This window comes from Gorilla gorilla, chromosome 13, assembly GCF_029281585.2.
Source record: "Gorilla gorilla gorilla isolate KB3781 chromosome 13, NHGRI_mGorGor1-v2.1_pri, whole genome shotgun sequence".
Classification (NCBI taxonomy): domain Eukaryota; kingdom Metazoa; phylum Chordata; class Mammalia; order Primates; family Hominidae; genus Gorilla; species Gorilla gorilla.
The window spans coordinates 113,338,731-113,356,314 of record NC_073237.2 but is presented as its reverse complement, the minus strand read 5'-3'; the positions used below and the strand labels follow the sequence as shown (position 1 = coordinate 113,356,314).

At 43.1% G+C, this 17,584-nt stretch overlaps 1 protein-coding gene across 5 annotated transcripts in view; it reads left to right on the top strand.

The window, feature by feature from the left end:
• The window catches only part of ASTN2 (astrotactin 2), a 983,906-nt gene that overhangs the window by 419,289 nt on the left and 547,033 nt on the right, over positions 1 to 17,584 (top strand). For all 5 annotated transcript variants that reach the window (XM_031014728.3, XM_031014726.3, XM_031014725.3 and 2 more), the window contains 2 exons: positions 16,494 to 16,578; positions 17,091 to 17,165. In XM_031014728.3, the coding sequence (XP_030870588.3) occupies positions 16,494 to 16,578; positions 17,091 to 17,165 (160 nt within the window). The remainder of the gene's footprint in view (positions 1 to 16,493; positions 16,579 to 17,090; positions 17,166 to 17,584) is intronic.

The following is a 17,584-nucleotide window of genomic DNA, read 5'->3' as shown; positions in this document are numbered from 1 at the left end:
TTGAACTGGGTACTAGAAGGATATTAGGAGATGGGATCCCAGAGCGTTCAGAGGGCCAGAACCCCTGGGTTGGCCTTGCAGAACATTGTAAAAACATTAGCATTTTCATATGCCCTGAATGCAATGGGGAACCACTGGAGAAGTCTGAGCAGAGGGGTGATGTCATCTAACTTCTATTTTAAGAGTATCACTCTGGCATCTCTATTGAGGAAACATCTGTAGGAACAGAGGTAAACGTGTTGGAAGGGAGACTGACGGGAAGACTGATGTGATGCCAGAGATGGTGGTGGCTTGGATCAGGGTGGGAAAAGCCAAGGCAGAAAGAAGCATTCAGAATCCAGATATTGCATTTCATTCATTGCTATTATTTAGTGTGCATCACTTATGTGCCAGGCATTGTGCTCAGTATTGGAGGTAGTTAGCGAAAGAAGCTGCTGTCTATGCCCCAGGGAGGTTCTGGTGAACTGATTGCATGCTTTAACATCAGAGTTGAGGAACCTGCTCGTTGTGTGTCCCCCATGTGTTTGAGCCCAAGACCCAGTTTTTATACCATCTCTAAAAATAAAACCTAGGAGATGACAACACCAACTCGGGGTGAAAGGAGAAGAGAAACACTGAAGCAGGTATGTGATACAAGTGAGAAGGTGAATAGAGCTTTGCTCATCCTTTTGTCAAGCAGGGCTGGGACCAGAATGAACTGAATGAGGCATCTCAGGCAAAAACTTCAAGGAGGCACTCATTTTTAGGTGATAACCCTGTCCTTACACAATTCTACATGCCCTCTTAAATGTGGAGGGGAAAATATTAATTAATGACCCTTGCCTCTACCCCTTCTCCTAAGAAGCCTTTAAAGACTCTGCTGAGATGACAAGTAGGGTTGGGCACTGTGGAGGCATATAACAAAAGGCTCCAGGGGTGGGAGGAGCCCTACAGATTATCTGGCCCAAGGCTTCCTTCTACACCTGATTAGCTTGAGGTTTTGGGAGGGTTCATTTAGTAATTCAGTAACTTAGTGGCAGAGAGGAGGCTGCAACACTACCATAATGGTGCTTAATTTTCTTCCTCTTGAGAACATATTAAGCAGTCAAAATATTTTATCCTTGGGATGTAAGCCCCCATCCTCCCAGCTCCAAACTTGAGCCATTACATTTTGCATGGCCTCTTGCCACATGTGAAGGTGGTGCTGGTTTCTGGCATTGCTTTTCTGGGCTTGTCTTGAAGGGATGTGCTCAGGTACACTCATTCATATAAATAAGTGTTTCAGTGCGGAGGATCTGGGGCATGTGTGTTCCTCATAAGCTTCATTAATGTCTTTGTCTCATAGACATTGACTGAGCCTGAAGATTGAGTCAGTCACCAGGGAGAGAAGCAAAAGAGACACCACTGGCCCCTTCCAAGAGCTCATGATCAAGCTGCATGAATGCTGGGCTCTGTTTCGTTTTTTAGAGAGGCAGTCAGGGCAACATGGAAAGAGCCTAGGACTGAAATCAGACAGACCAGGGCTGAAATCTTGTCCTGAATGCAAGGGGGAACCACTGGTGGAGGCTGAGCAGGGGCTCTGCCCCTGACTCTGCCCCTGACTATTGGTATAATTTTGAGCAAATCACTTAATTTCTCCAAGCCTCAATTTTCTGCTTTTTTTTTTTTTTTAATAAGAGGGAGAAGTATTCACCTTTGGTAAGTTATTGTGATGATTATTATCGGTACAAAGTACCTGCTACATTATATGGAAAAGATATGTGTTCAACATATGGGAATTATTGAATCAGGGACAAAAAGAACCCCCCAATGCTGGCAATACTTAACACACAAAAGACTTAATCATGATGAAATGGAAGGCATGATGACAGATTTCTGTGCAGAAGGGACCTCTAGGAAACCATTTGAAATGCAGCACTTAGCAGTAACACTTGCCTTTTCTGGTTATTTGATACTGCCTGTAGGGAGCCTGCCCATTGCAGCACACTATCCTCTCTCCTTTTGCTAGACTGAAGGCAGCATTTGATTCAGTGTGGATGACTAAAGGCCTCTGAATAGAAGGAGGAGTATGTGTTTGTGTGTGTATGTGTGTGTGTGTGTCACCACCTTTTGGCTACCGTGATGAATGGTCTGTTATGTCCCTGCCTTTTGGCTACGATGTTGAATGGTCTCTTAATTAAAATTTCACTAGATGGTTTGAGTTTCTACCAGAAAATGGGGGTATGTGATGGGCAGTTGGAGTATGGATTTATGTTGCTAACACCAGGACTCTTCCTTTGGACAGGGCATCCAGAATTCAAAATGTCCCACACAACTCAGGTAAGTTCAGGTGACGTTATCCAGTGTGGTGTGAACAGCCCATCACACTCTCCAATGGCCGGAAGTGAACCTAACAATGAAACCTGACTCTGTAGTGAAGCCTGATGCAGGTTGCTTAGACACACGTTGCTTAATTTTAATGACTCACAATGATTCTCCATTATATCCCAGGAAATGTACTGTAAAAATGTTTTGTAAAAGAATGAGAGCCTTGCTAATGGGAACCTGCCCTGTTCTGCAATTAAATCATTGCCAGAAAGTGGGGGCTGTAGTGTGCTTGTTTGTTTGAGAGTGGTGCAAAGGCAGTGGAGTGAATGGAAGGGAAGACAAGGGAAGAGAAAGAAGGGAAATTAAAGAACTCTAAGAAAGGCTGGGTGTGGTGGCTTACGCACGTTATCCAAACACTTTGGGAGGCTGAAGGAGGCAGATCAATCACTTGAGGCCAGGAGTTAGAGACCAGCTTGGCCAGCATGGTGAAACCTCATTTCTACTAAAAAATAGAAAAATAGCCGAGCATGGTGGTGCATGCCTGTAGTCCCAGCTACTCGGGAGGCGGAGGCAGGAGAATTGCTTGAACCCAAGAGGCAGAGGTTGCAGGAGCCGAGATCGTGCAACTGCACTCCAGCCTGGGTGACAGAGTGAGACTTTATCTTAAAAGCAAACAAACAAACAAAAGAACTTTTAAGAAGAAAGGAAGAGGGAAATTGATTTAACAGGAAATGACTGTACTCTTTTTTGGTGGCACCTTTACGTGCCATGTCTTATTTCATCTTCATATTGAACCTTAAAGTAGGCAGACCATACTTTTTTACATTTGTGGATAAGGAAATTAAAGTGGGTTTGGGGATTTTACTTGGACCTCTCTGACTCTAAACTCAAGTTATTTTTACTGCAGAGCATTCTAAAAGAAAAGGAGACATAGAGAAAGACAAATAGTAAGGAACATAGACACACAGTGAGAAAGAAAAAACAGAAGCAGAGACCAAAGAGAGAAACCGAGGCTGTGACAAAAACAACGTTGAGAAACAGAAAGAGAGACAGAGATGAAGCAAAAGAGAGAAAACATAAAGCAGAAGCAGGGTAGGGGGCCAGGCACGGTGTCTCATGCCTGTAATCCCAGCACTTTGGGAGGCCGAGGCAGGCGGATCACCTGAGGTCAGGAGTTTGAGACTAACCTGGCCAACATGGCAAAACCCTGTCTCTACTAAAATTACAAAAATTAGCTGGGCCTGGTGGCGGGTGCCTGTAATCCCAGCTACTCGGGAGGCTGAGACAGGAGAATCACTTGAACCCAGGAGGTGGAGTTTGCAGTGAGCCGAGATTGCACAATTGCATTCCAACCTGGGTGACAAAAGCAAAACTTCATCAAAAAAAAAACAAAAAAAACAAAAAACCCGAATATAATCAGAAATGAGATTAGCAAAGTGAAAATTAGCTGGGTTCAGCTGAATGTACACATTATGTAAAATGGTATAATATTCCAGATGGAAGGGACTGGAAATGGCAATCCTCTTGTTTCCTGGGGAAGCTAGCTGTGGCCCTGACCATCTGCCTGCAATTGAGGCTGAGGTCACTCTGAGAAAGGAACCCCTCAGAAAGAGCACACAATCCAGCTTCTCTTCTTTTTTCTCAAATTCCTAACTAGAGAAAAGCAAAGGTCCCTCTCCTCTCTGACCCCTTCTGGATCTCTAGACTGCCTTGTCTGATGCCATGGGCAGGACACACAGGTATGGCCCATTGCACTCAAAGTGCAACTCCGGAAAATCATTAGTATTTTTGCTATAATTGTATAAATGGAATTTAATTTTAAATTCCCAAAGATAGCTGCTGCTTGGAAAAAAAAATATCAATGAGTCTCTTCTGTGGAGTGAAGAACCCTTTTGCAAAATGAATAATTATTCTTGGCTTAATTTATTTTGTGTATTTCACTTTGCTGTTTCAGGTTTTGTTCAGGTGGGGAATTGAATTATTAATCATCATGTGTTTTGAATGGTTTAAGCATATATTTTATCCTCATGGCATTCTCATGAATAAGGGAGAACAGAGTTGTGTTCCCCATCTTTCAGGTCAAAATGATGAAACTCAGAGAGATGAGATGACTTGAGTAAGGCCACCTAGCAATTTGCAGGAAAAGAGAGCTCCAGGATCCCATTAAGTGGACAACCACATAGCATGATCTCATCTACATTCCTTTAAGCTCCTATAGAAGTATGGTAGATGGCCAAGTAGGGTCACAAAGGGCATTTTGATGAGACACCGGGTTGTGCTGAGTTCATTCATTTTATATGGTACAGTTGAGGTGAGGGGCTCTGATTTCAGAGTCAAGCAGGTCAGGGTTCCAATCTTGACCCTGTTGCTTTCTTGCTATATGAACTGAGGTCAAGTCATTTAACACTTTGTGGCTTCAGTTTCCTCCTGTATAAAATCAGGACATGAGCACCTGCTTCACAGGGTGGTTAGGTGGATTGAAGGCAAAAAGGTGGATCAAAAGTGGTCATGATTAACAAACTTCATGAGCATCTCTTAGTATTTTCCTTTTTCTAAGTGATAACCAAGAGGTCTGGAATAAGAGCCATGGTCAGGAAAGCCACCAGCTCCCTAATAATAGTCATAGCAATAGCAGGTGATACTTATGGAGCCCATTTTTCATGTTGCTCAATGAGAAGGGTGGGCATGATTAACTTAGAAATAAGGAAGCTGAGTGTTGGGTGGAGACAGGAAGTTTTACAAAGTCACTGAGCTATTGATTGGCAAATGCATATCTCTAATTCCATTCTGACTCCATTGCCTGTCTTCTCTACTTTTAAATTTGTCTCTCACCACCCTAACAACTGAATTCAGCATTTGGGAGTGGCTATAGTAGTTCCCCCTCATCCACAGTTTCCTTTCTACAGTATCCGTTACCCACAGTCAACTGCGGTCTGAAAATATTAAATGGAAAATACCAGAAGTAAACAATTTATAACTTTTAAATTGGGCTGCATTCTGAGTAGTGTGATGAAATGTCACACAATTTTGCTCCATCCCACCAGGATATGAATCATTCCCTTGTCCATAGTATCCACGCTGTATATGCTAATTGCTGGTCATCACTTAGTAGCCATCTCAGTTATCAGATCTGTCAAGGTGTCACAGTCCTTGTGTTTGGATAATCCTTATTTTACTTAATTATGGCCCCAGGTGCAAGAGTAGTGATACCAGCGTATTGTTATACTTGATTTCTATTTTATTTTTATTTATTGTTCTTAATCTCTTGCTGTGCCTAATTTATAAATTAAATGTTATCATGGGTATGTACATATAGGAAAAAACATAGTAAATATGGGTTCATTAATCTGTTCTCACACTGCTATAAAGAACTACCTGAGACTGGGTAATTTATGAAGAAAAGAGCTTTAATTGACTCACAGTTCCACAGGCTTTACAGGAAGCATGGCTGGCAGACCTCAGGAAACTTACAGTTATGGCAGAAGGTGAAGGGAAAACAGGCACAATCTTCACATGGCAGATCAGGAGAGAGAGAGAGTGAAGGGGGCCAGTGGAAAGGGTTGCCCTGGCTGAGAATCTGGAGCAGGGGCCCTCATGGGACCTGGCTGGCAGCCTCTCAGCAGCCTGGCCACCCCACATGGGTTGCCCACATGAGCTGAGCCAACACCAATTAGTCCCCATGTAGCCTTGATTAAGGCTACACGCTTTTAAACAACCAGATCTCATAAGAACTTACTCACTATCATGAGAACAGCAAGGGGGATGTCCGTCTCCATAATCCAATCACCTCCCTCCGGATCCTTCCCCCAGCACTGGGGATTACAACTCAACATGAGATTCGGTTGAGGACACAGAGCCAAACCACATCAATAGGGTTCAGTACTATCCACAGTTTCAGGCATCCACTGGGTGGGTTGGAACTCATCTTGTAGATAAGAGGGCACAACTGTATTTTTGCAGAGGGGTTGTGGCAGTTTCCAGGGACTGCTTCTTCATACCTGCAGAACCAGGGCAGGATTCCTCAGTGCGCATTAAGCCTTCTGGCTGTGCCTGCAGTATTCCCCACTGATCCAGCAAAGCAAAAGGACCCACCATTTTCCAAGCACACTGTGGCCTGCTTTCATCCCTGTTGTTCTCTCTGTAAAACACTTAATTCTTCTGGAAAGGGAGTCAGTGCAGCCTGGGGACAGCAGCACCATCTCTGAAGCAGCACAGTTGCTGGATGGATTCCAGTTCTGGCTCTGGCACACTTGACTTTGTGACCTTCAGCAAGCAGGGTACTACCCCTCTGGGCCTCTGTCTGCTCGTCTGCAAGATGGGGTTAGTAATAGAGCCCACCTCGTAGGTTTGTTGGAAGGATCATGTGAGTTAATCTAAACAAAGAACTTCCCACACTGCCTGGCAGGTAGTTATCCCTCTGGGTTTTCTCTTATTATTACCCTCCCTTTTCACTGGTGAGCCCCCATCCTGGGCAGAGCTCAGCAATCCTCTTCCAGGCTCCTATACCTCCTGCACACTCCTCTTCTAGCCTGAATCACACCTTGTGCAGTGATGTATTTTCCTCCAAGTCTTCCTACGCTAATGCCAGCTGCTTGAAGGTAGAAAAAATAGGATGGATTCATCTCTCTGCCTCCATCTCCCCTGTGCCAGGTATAGAGGAATTATCCGGAGAAGGGTAGCTGGTCTGCAGCAGTAAGATGTGGACCAGAGATGAATCGGGTCGGGAGGAGAAAAGGATAACACAGCAGGAAGCCTGGAAGGGCAGCTGCAGCCCAGAGGAGCAAGGACACCAAATCAAGGAGGAAACGTGACTGCAGGGGGGTGGGGGGGCAGCCTGGACAACAGCACAGCAAGGACAGCAGTGCTGGCAGCAATCATGATAACGACACTGCAACATACCAAGTGCTGCCTACACGTCTGGCAATGCAGTAACTGTTTTTAATATATTGTCTGCAATCCTTGTGACAATTTTAAAAATTGGGTTTAAGATGCCCGTTTTCTGATGAGGCCCAGAGGTGCAGTGATTGATGCAGGCCACAGAGGATTCAGCCTCCAATGGCCTTGGTTGCCAGGCTGACACCTTTCCCCTTACCAGGCTGTGTCCCTCTGCTCTCCATGCCTTCCTGGTGCATCTGAGAAGCTTAGAGGTTGCAGGGCTCTGGCGTGCAGCGAGGGTGAGGAGAAGCCAGCCTCTCACCGGCAGGCCCAGCTCTGTGCATCCGTGTTAAGCGTCCTGTGTTCATCAGCTGAAGCCAGATCCTTCTGGATTGTTGGAAATACATGCTCTGTGTCCATTCCAGGCTGTTAGTGAGATTTCTTCACCCTACTCCATCCTTAATCAGCCATGATTTTGTGGGAGGCTCTTTGCCACATGCTTTTCTCCTAGACACTAATAATATATAATCATGTCTGTGGTGTACTCAGAGGTGGAAGAGGCTAGAAAGAAAGGGAATGGGGCCAGTGGAAAGGGTTACCCTGGCTGAGAACCTGGAGCAGGGGCCCTGATGGGGCCTGGCTGGCAGCCTCTCAGCAGCCTGACCACCCCATATGGACTGTCCACGTGAGCTGAACCAACAACAATTAGCCCCCATATAGCCTTGATTAAGGACTCTAATCTCTTATCAGACCTGATCACCAGCCTGTGCCACCAGAACCTTTCAGCCTCTGATTATTTTTTCTTTGTGCTCTCAGAGGCATGCTGATGAATAACAATAAGGGGCCAGCAGCTACAATGCAGAGTCCACATTTGTCTCAGTGCTTTGGGAAGAACAAGGTTGGAAAGTCTCACACCAGCAGTATAAGGAAGAAGGGGATATCAGAGACACCCATGTGAAGTTGCTCAGATGTCAAGACCAGCCTCCTCACTGTACAGATAGAGAAACTGAGCCCCAGAGAGGGAGGGAACTACCTCAGGTCACACAATATATTTGGCTGAGTAGACTTATAAAGAATCTTCCTCATTTCATAAAGCTTCTAATTATATCCTCTTGTTATTTCACGCGAATCATGTTTCTTTGCCTACCAAGCCTCTGTTCCCCCAAGCCTCCAAACTTATCCTGCTTCCTGAATTACAAGAGAGATGCTGATTTCAAGAAACCAGACCAAAATATATTAGAGGAAGAATCAAGGGCTGGAATTTTAACAAGATTTGGAAAAGTGGGAGATCCAAGTACTACCCACTCATTTTACAGATGGGAAGGCTGAGGTCCAGAAAGGTAGAATGATTTGCAGAGGATTCAGGGCTGTAAAATGTATCCACTGATGACATTACTTATACTCAACAGTGCCCAAATTATCTCATTCTTTTACAAAATAATTGTTTGCCACTTAATTTTCCCTTTTCTCCTCTCCCTCTTACTTCAGTCTCTTCTTCATTGACTTTGTCTCTCTCCAGGGCTCAGGCTTTGCTTGAGTGGGATCTCTGAGTGGGACCCCTGGGTAGAACCAAGGCAGACCTGCTGAAAGAAGCTTCAAAGGGTCTGAAGGTTGGTCTCAAGTGACCCTGCTCTTACCAATAGACTCAGAAAAAATTGGAGCATAAAAGTCACAGGGAGGCAGAGTTATTGATAAGGTTGGAAAAATTGGCTGGGCCAGTAATGAAAGGCTTTGACTGGGATATGTGACCTCTACCCTGAAGGCAACTGAAAACCACTGAGAGTTTTTGGGGAGGGCCATGGGTGCAGCTGTTCTTTGAAAAGATAACTGGCCAACAGTCAGATCAGATGTAGGGACACAGAAAATAGGTTCATAGCACATGGACAATGCTGAGGGCCTGAACCAGGCCAGTGGCAGAGAAGAGAGATGGGAATAAATGGGTCTGGATAAAACCAAAGTGGTAGAATCAGTGGGATTCAGATATCACTCAGATGCTGAGAGTACAAAATAGGACCCCATTAGAAGTTTTTCTGACGTTTCCAATTAGGAAAGAAACTGGTACCATTACTTATAGAGATGTAGAAATCTAGGTTTAAAGTACATCAGAAACTTTTGCCAAAATAATGCTGCATATCAATCACATTTTATTGTCCACAACTATAAGTAAGCATCTTTTTCTCCTTTGTCACACATCTGGGTGGACTGATCTAGCCAGGACTCAGCTGCCCGTGGCTCTAAGCTGAGGATGAATCCAGATCTGTTCCACACATCTCTTATCCTTCATGGACCAGCCACAGCCTGGAGATGTTTTTTCTAATGGCAAGAGGCAGGAGTACAAGAGGGAAAGCCTATCCACATAAATATATTTCCAACTTTGATTATTTAAGTCCTGGCTCTCATCATCCTATTGATCAAAGCAAGTCATATGCCAAGCCTGAAGACAAAGAGCAGGAAAGAAAATTTACTCTTCCCACAATTAACCATTGCAAAGAAGCCAATGCATAATTAAGTACTACAGAGAAATGACCCTCAGTGTCTCACACATGATCATTGTCAAAGGCAGCTGTCCTTGTTATTGTCCTTGTGGTTATGTTTATTGTTGTGATGTTTGTGGTGGTGTAAGCAAGCATGAGCTTTGGAGACCTGGCCCTATGACCTAGGGCAACTGACTAGTCGAGTGTTAGCTTCAGTTTCCTTATTTTACAAGGAGGGCATCAGTACCTTCCTCCTTGTACTAGTCATGGCTGTGACATGCAATGACACATGTCAAATGTCACACACCACTTTTAGCACAAAGCAGGCCCTCATAATGTTATGCCCAACCCATACTTTTCCCACTACGTGCCTGGCCCTGAGTTGAGTTACAGAGCTACAGAGGTGAAGAGGCCCAAGGTGGCTCACTTGGAGTCAGCATGGGGAAGGGTTCCATGTTTATTGCTCTGAGGGCCCAGAGAGATGTCTTTTCAAACCACAGTGACAAGAAGAGCAAATAAGAAAGTGAACAGCAGGCAGCATCCCTGGCCGGTGATGATAAGTGATGACTGAGTTAGAAGCAAGTGAAAATGGAATCATAACAGAATGACAGGGTTTGGGGAGGGGAGTCAGACAGCCAGGATGGCTTATGAAGGAGGCTTTGCACTCTCATGGGCAAGCCATGAGCTCCTCTGTGCTGCTGGGATGGAGGAGGCAGCGGCCTCTGGCTTATGCCTTGTCCGTGCCCATACCTCCTTCAGCAGGGGCTGCCATGGACACAGGCAACATGTCTTCGTAGCTCTGGAAACACGGGAACAGCTTCGGGGATTGTCTCATTCAAACTGCTGGAATTTGAACAAGATCTCAGCCTCTGCAACATAGTTAGGTCTCATTTCACCAAAAAAAAATTAAAAATTAGCTGGGAATGATGGCACGTGCCTATAGTCCTAGCTCCTTGGGAGGCTGAGGCAAGAGGATCTCTTGAGCCCAAAAGCTCAAGGCTGCGGTGAGCCATGATTGCACCACTGAACTCCAGCTTGGGCAACAGAGCAACACCCTGTCTCTAAAAAAATAATAATGATAATTTAAAAAAAAAACATCCCAAATTACAGATAAAGAAACTGTGGTCTTTTGGGTTTTGCAAAGGGCACATCTTGGATTTTTGACCATCTTTCATTCTAAGCACCTTTCCTTTCTGCTAAAACAACATACTGGATGGGCCTTTCCTACCCAAGAACAATAATTATATGAACCCAAACAGCTGTTGTATTCTCAGCAAGAAGAAATGTGCCAAAGACTGTGCTGAGGATTTTTCAAGTACAGCACTTGATCCTTCCCACAGGTATGTGGTGTCAACTCCATTGCAGGTAAAGGAAACAGGCTCAGGGAGAGAAGAATCAATTTATCAGGTTCTTGCAAATTTGAAGTGGCAGGCAGATCCAGGATTAGAATGCAGTACATGATGATTTCAAGGCCCACCCACACTCTGAACTATTTCACCAGCCTACTGGCCTCATGTGGTTGACAAGAAGGCATTGTCCTGTTTGCAAGAGCCTCACAGGAGATGAACACAGATTGTTCATGATCAAGGCGTTTTGTTGTTTTTACCCAAGAGTTTCTGGACTGAGAATGCATATAACATAGAAAAAGACCTCAACAAATGGCAGCCAGGAGACGTGGAGAGTAAATCTTTTAAAACCAACGCAACTCATCTACTGCTGATAACACAGTTCTGGTAAATAGCCAGATAGAAAACCATCCAATTGAATTCCCTTATGAGAACCAATATATTGAAGAGAGTAAATTCTTTTTTTTGGTCTCCATTACTAACAACATATACATGTATGTTTTTAATGTACTTAAGGGTATTTCAAATTCATTTTACTGTTTAAATAATACCTGTTTGTCAATGCTCTCATTTTTAGAAAACTCGGTAATGTCAAAAATGTACAGAAAAATTGCTGCAAAAGACTTCAGGATGCATTGAACTATTGATACCACCAATGCAGCAAAAGGACACTGAAGTGGTGGCCAAGAGCCCTGGGTTTCCATCCTGGCTGGCCCAGAGGCTAGGCCAGTGATTTGGACAAACTCCTTTACTCTCTTAGCTTGAGTTTCCTCTTCTGAATAATGAAACTGGGAAAGTTTGAACTAGCTGATCTTTAAGGGTCTTTTCTGCTCTGATGTAAAATAGAATTCTATTTTTGACATTTCATCAGCACTTGTGTTTGCACTCTTTGTTTCCTTGGCAAATACCTATCTTGGATGTAGAAAGTTTCTTCCAGTCCTCAGCAGAGTCATCATTATTCTAAATGAACTCAGCCTAAATTCATGGTAATCATGATATATGTATGAATTCACTCATTCATTCACTCATTCAATAAATGAGTTGCCTACACTTTATCAGGCATTATACCAATTATTAGAATACAGGATGATTAAGAAAATGTTTTTGCAATCAAGAAATTCCCAGCTTAGTGGGGGAACAGGCGAGTAACAAATTATTGTCCTATTCCATTGGCATAGGCATCACTATTGTGAAATATATCCCTTCATCTATTTAGCATTTATTTACTGAATCCCTACTCTGTACCAGGCAATGCAGGAGGTGTGAGATGCAGTGGTGAGCAAGGAAGGTACTAGAGTTACAGGGATAGGGAGTTCCCTATCCCTATATAGGAGTTCACAGTCAGCATGGTTACATGCATCCCTAGAGAGCTGTCCTTTGATGGCCTTGCTGCTCTGGGTGTGCAGAAGCAGAGTTGAAGGAAGGAGTCACCCAGGGAAGAGGTTAATTACCCTCAGCTCTGGCTGTCAGAGGCTTTTCATCTGACAAGAAGGAAATGCCTGGTTGCAAATAGTGGAGATTTAGCTGAGCCAGCAAAATAGGAAACAGGAGTCAATAAAGCCAATACCTATGGCATTGATGGAGATCTTGCTAGAGACACCCAGACTGCTGCTAAGAATGATTGCAGCTGAAACTAAAACAAACAGTATCCAGAAAGCAGAGGTTAGGGATTTGGAAAGGCAATGCAAACAGCAGAATCTTGGTGCTCAGAAGTGATGAGTGATCTACTCCAACCTTCCATTTTACAGAAGGAGAAACTAAGGCCCCAAAAGGAGGTAATTTGTGTCTCTACATGTCTAATATGTAAGGAGTTAGGGGTGATAGTTTTGTCTAAATGTAAACATATACCAGAACCCAGTGGCCAGCTTGGAATTAAAGGGAAGGAAACACTTTTTTTTTTAATTCAACTTTTATTTATATAGGGGGTACATTTGCAGGTTTGTTACGTGGATATATTGCACCCATGTAGTGTGCATAGTTTCTGGGTAGTATGACCATCAGCTAATTGTCACCTGAACCACTATCTTCATTCTTCACTATTTCAATTACTTCTTCCATCAGCTCTAGGAGATGGACATTGCTATCATCCCTATTCTGTAAATGAAAGCTGAAACCAAAAAGTGACTTCCCTAAGGCCACACAACTAGGGAGAGAACAAGAGGATGAGACCGGGTCCATCTGCTGCTAGCACTCAGGGGCTTTTCCTTCTGCCTACTTTCCGTTCTCCAGGAAGCCTCATGGGGGTCTCCAGGGTGAATGCCTCTTAATTGCAAAATATATATTTGTTGTATAATAAGCATCAGTAATTAATGATCCATTCTGAGTCAGGGAAAACTTGCCTGGTAAGTGCACAAGGAGGAGAGAAAAACATAGCAGCACCTTTTTCTGAATAAATTTCTCAATGTCACCAATATTTCCAAAAAAGAGAGAAAGAGGAAAGAAGTGAACTCTGGTATTTCCTGCAGAGTCACTGCAGGAGAGATAGGGACCTCAGCCTTTGCCCTTTCCATAAACAAGAGGGATCCTCCTTGCTGGCCCCTCCTCGTCCACCCCAGCCTGACTTCCTGCTCCTTTGCCAGAGGTAACCATTTTACCTCTCCCATTATGAATCATGAGGCCTGTGGCTTGTGGCAGATCATAAATCAGTCCTGGGAGTCTCGAGGACAAATCCCAGGACTTTTAATCTTTAATATTAGACGTGTTTAAAGTGGTGAATATTTCATGAAGGGACTGTTGCATTTTAACACATCTTTAGTGACTCCTGCCCCTCCTCGCTTTGGTAAATTGTTTACATCCACATTCAAGGCTCTTAGCCTTTTCCTTCCATTCCTCTTACCTCTGGCAACAATCAGTTCATTAGGTAGCACTACTTACAGCACTTCCTCTTGGTGGAAGACCCCAGGCATGATGTTGCAGGGAAAGAGTACAGAGAGCATTCCTACCTGTGAGCAAGCCCTCCTTATTTTTCAGGTAAGCAGATGAGAGGAAAAGGACATGTCTTCTGTCTCTCCTTGTATCTTTCAACAACCTCATTCTGAATATTTTGAATACTATCTCTGACCCATTCTTCACTCCATACTCTGTCTTACTACCATTTTTGTTCAGGCAGCGTTCATGAAGCCCAGGCTATTTGTCAATGGGTGCTGGGAATACAAAGATTAAGCAGCAGTGTCATCTATAAAACAAGTTACAGTGTTTTTAAACACTCAGAATGCTTCATATAAGGTCAAATATATAACATTTACAGTTCATCAGAGATAACAGTAAGTTTACTTGATGAATGCATACATTTCAAAATCCAGAATTAAGGGTGATAGTTGTAGAACCCGTGTTACCCTAGTATTCTATTTACTACAATATTTTGTTTTAGTTGTATAAAGTTGAGAAAATCCTGATTCCCAAAATATGTAGTTGCAAACGGCATGAGGTTGTTGGCATCTTGACTCATCCTCAGTATCTTTTTAGATGAAACAAAGATGAGAGGAGATTATTTTTTTTCCCTGAAGCTTGCATAAAATAAGTTTATCTGGCAACTGATACTTTCTTCAGTATCCTAAATTCTGGCATGTGATATCTGAGTGTTTATTCTTGTTTTTATATTTTTAAAAATTTAAAAATAAAACTTTTAAGAAAGATTAAAATATAAAATTTGCATAGTCCCTAAATCTCTGTTAAGTAATACATTTCCGTGGACATGATTTGAAAACTTTTGGGTCCTGTCTATCAGAATCACTGTAGGATCCAAGGGTGACAGGTTTATCTGTGTGTGTGTGTGTGTATGTGTGTGTGTGTGTGTGTGAGAGAGAGAGAGAGAGAGAGAGAGAGATACATACAGAGAGAGATACAGAGAGAGATCAATGAGATAATGTGATTACAAGAAGATGAGAAAGAAGACAAGCCAACATCATTAGTCTGGAAATTTACCAGAGCAATAACAGATAGTTAATTATTCATTCAACTCACATTGTTAAGCACTGACCCTATTCTAGGCAGTAAGCAAAGCCAGGGCGGTTCCTACTAGCATTTCCCTAGAGGTGTTCCATAGAATTATAATCCTGTGAGTCATTCCACCAACAAGGCTCCCAAAGAAAAATAATTTGGTGAAAATCGTGTATGTATCACCCTCATGGAGAATCACACTACACTGGCTTTGAGGAATGGGGTGGTATTACCCAAACACATTTTTAAATAGAATCTGTTTTTGGTAAAGCATCTTTAAGCATCTCACAAATAAACCTTGGAGAAAAAAGCAGTAACTCATTAAATCAAAAAATATTTCTAGGCCAGGCATGGTGGCTCACACGTGTAATCCCGGCACTTTGGGAGGCTGAGGTGGGCAGATCACTTGAGTTCAGGAGTTTGAGACCAGCCTGGTCAACATAACAAAACCCCATCTCTATCAAAAACACAAAAATTACCTGGGCATGGTGGTGCATGCCTGTAATCCCAGCTACTCGGGAGGCTGAGACAGGAGAATCACTTGAACCTGGGAGGTGGAGGTTGCAGTGAGCCGAGATCACGTCACTGCACTCCAGTCTGGGTGATGGAGTGAGACTGTCAGTCTCAAAAAAAAAAAAAAGAAAAAGAAAAAGAAAAAGAAATTCTATACCTTAAGTATACAGTAGAGCAGATATGACAACAGCTGGGAGTAGGACAGAGACATTCTGAAATCACTTCTAGGATTCTGGACTCTGAAGATATGCTAGGAAATTGGACATACGCTGGCCACTTGAAATGAACTTGGCCAATGAGAGAATATACTTAAGGCAGTGTGTAATGCTAGCAAGCATTCATGCAACCAAGCGTAAAGCATGGCCAGAAAAAAAAAATAATGGATGGTTGGATGGATGGATTGATTCATGAATGAATGGATGGAAGGGAAAGAAATGAAAAAGAATGGCAAGAGAGAGGGAGAGGAGAAAAGAGGACAAGAGAACAGATGGCAGTAGAGGGAAGGGGAGGAGAGGAAAAATAATTTTAAAATGAAAAACAACACAAAATAAAACCAGGAGACTACAGACAGGTTTTTCTGAAAGGGGAAATCAAAGGTTTCTTGCAGATAGTGGCATTTAATTTGGGATTTATGGATGGATCATTCAGATGGAGTTAATTCAATTTTCTGATTATACCTCCAGAGTAAATGCACTTTATCATAATTTTAATATTTGAAAAGAAGACCTCCATTTGTAGCCACCTGATCACTTCCTGTTTCCCTGTCTTAAGTTGTGAGCTCCTTTAGCGGCTGGGTTGCAACTTTGACCTCTGTATCTCCAGTGCTGAGCTGAGCACCTGTCTGAGTGTGGCCAGGATTTGTTGAAGGAATAAATGAGTGAATGAACAAAGGAATAAACTCTGTTAACCACAGTGGTTGATGGACAAGATTACCCTCTTTCCATGTGCCTTTTCTAAAACTAAGCAGCTTACTTTATGTCTTAGGAAAACAAGCAAACCAAAGAAAAGCCTATTTGGGGAGACTCTACTTAACAATAATCTTTTTTCTTTTCACTTACAGGAGAGTGCAGCTGTCATGAAGGCTATGCCCCTGACCCTGTTCACAGACACCTGTGTGTGCGCAGTGACTGGGGACAGAGTGAAGGGTGAGTGGCAAAGGGCATCAGGTCCAGGACAGTGCAGGACCCACTTTTACCTCCTCTGTTCTGTTACCAGAGGCCCCAAGCATCTCCACAAAGAGGACTCTTTCTCTGCAACAGCAGTGTTCCTGCAAAACCCAATGGGAAGTGAACCCTACTTTCCCATGGAATCACATTTTAGTATTAAAGGTACATGATTGGTGAATATTCTAGAGAACAAAGGCTGACATTTAAGTCACCTGTCCAAACAAAGTAATCAATGAACACTTTCTTAAGTGGACTGCCAAAGAAAAGAAGAACATTTTTAAACAGACTCCTGAATGGACATGCACACTTTATGAAAGTGCTGAATCCTTATGTAAATTGGAGACATTCTTTTATAATATAAATAGTCTTGCCCAATAATTATTTCTGCAGAGTTTGGTTGTTTGTAAAGCTACTCTAGAGCAGTGTCCACATGTGAATTCTACCTGCCTCTGACTAATGTCATCTTCTCTCCCCTCTCCTTCTTCTCATAGACCTTGGCCCTACACGACACTTGAGAGGGGCTATGATCTGGTGACAGGGGAGCAAGCCCCTGAAAAGATTCTCAGGTGAGTTGGCTTTCTTGTTGGGGCATAATTCTGGGAAATGGAGAAAGGACTGATAGGAAGATGTGGTCATGGATCCTTAGACTATCGAGCCTGTGCACTTCCGAGCTGCACTGAGTACAGAAGAACTCTCCCTGGCACTAATGTACCATCATGGTGCAGGTTGCTATGGGAATCTAATTCCCATTTGTCTGGCAGCTAGACTTATAGACTCAGATACTTGAACTGGAGGAGATATTACTGATTATTAAGTCCAGTGGTTTAAAAATACTCTGTAACCATAGAACCTCTTCCCACCACCTCCACAAAATCTTGTGTAAAACTTCAATGAACATGTAGATAAAGACATACAGCAAATTAAGTGGCAGAACTGGGAATCAAATTTTAGTTCAAACTGATTCAAAGTCCGTGCTCTTAACCTT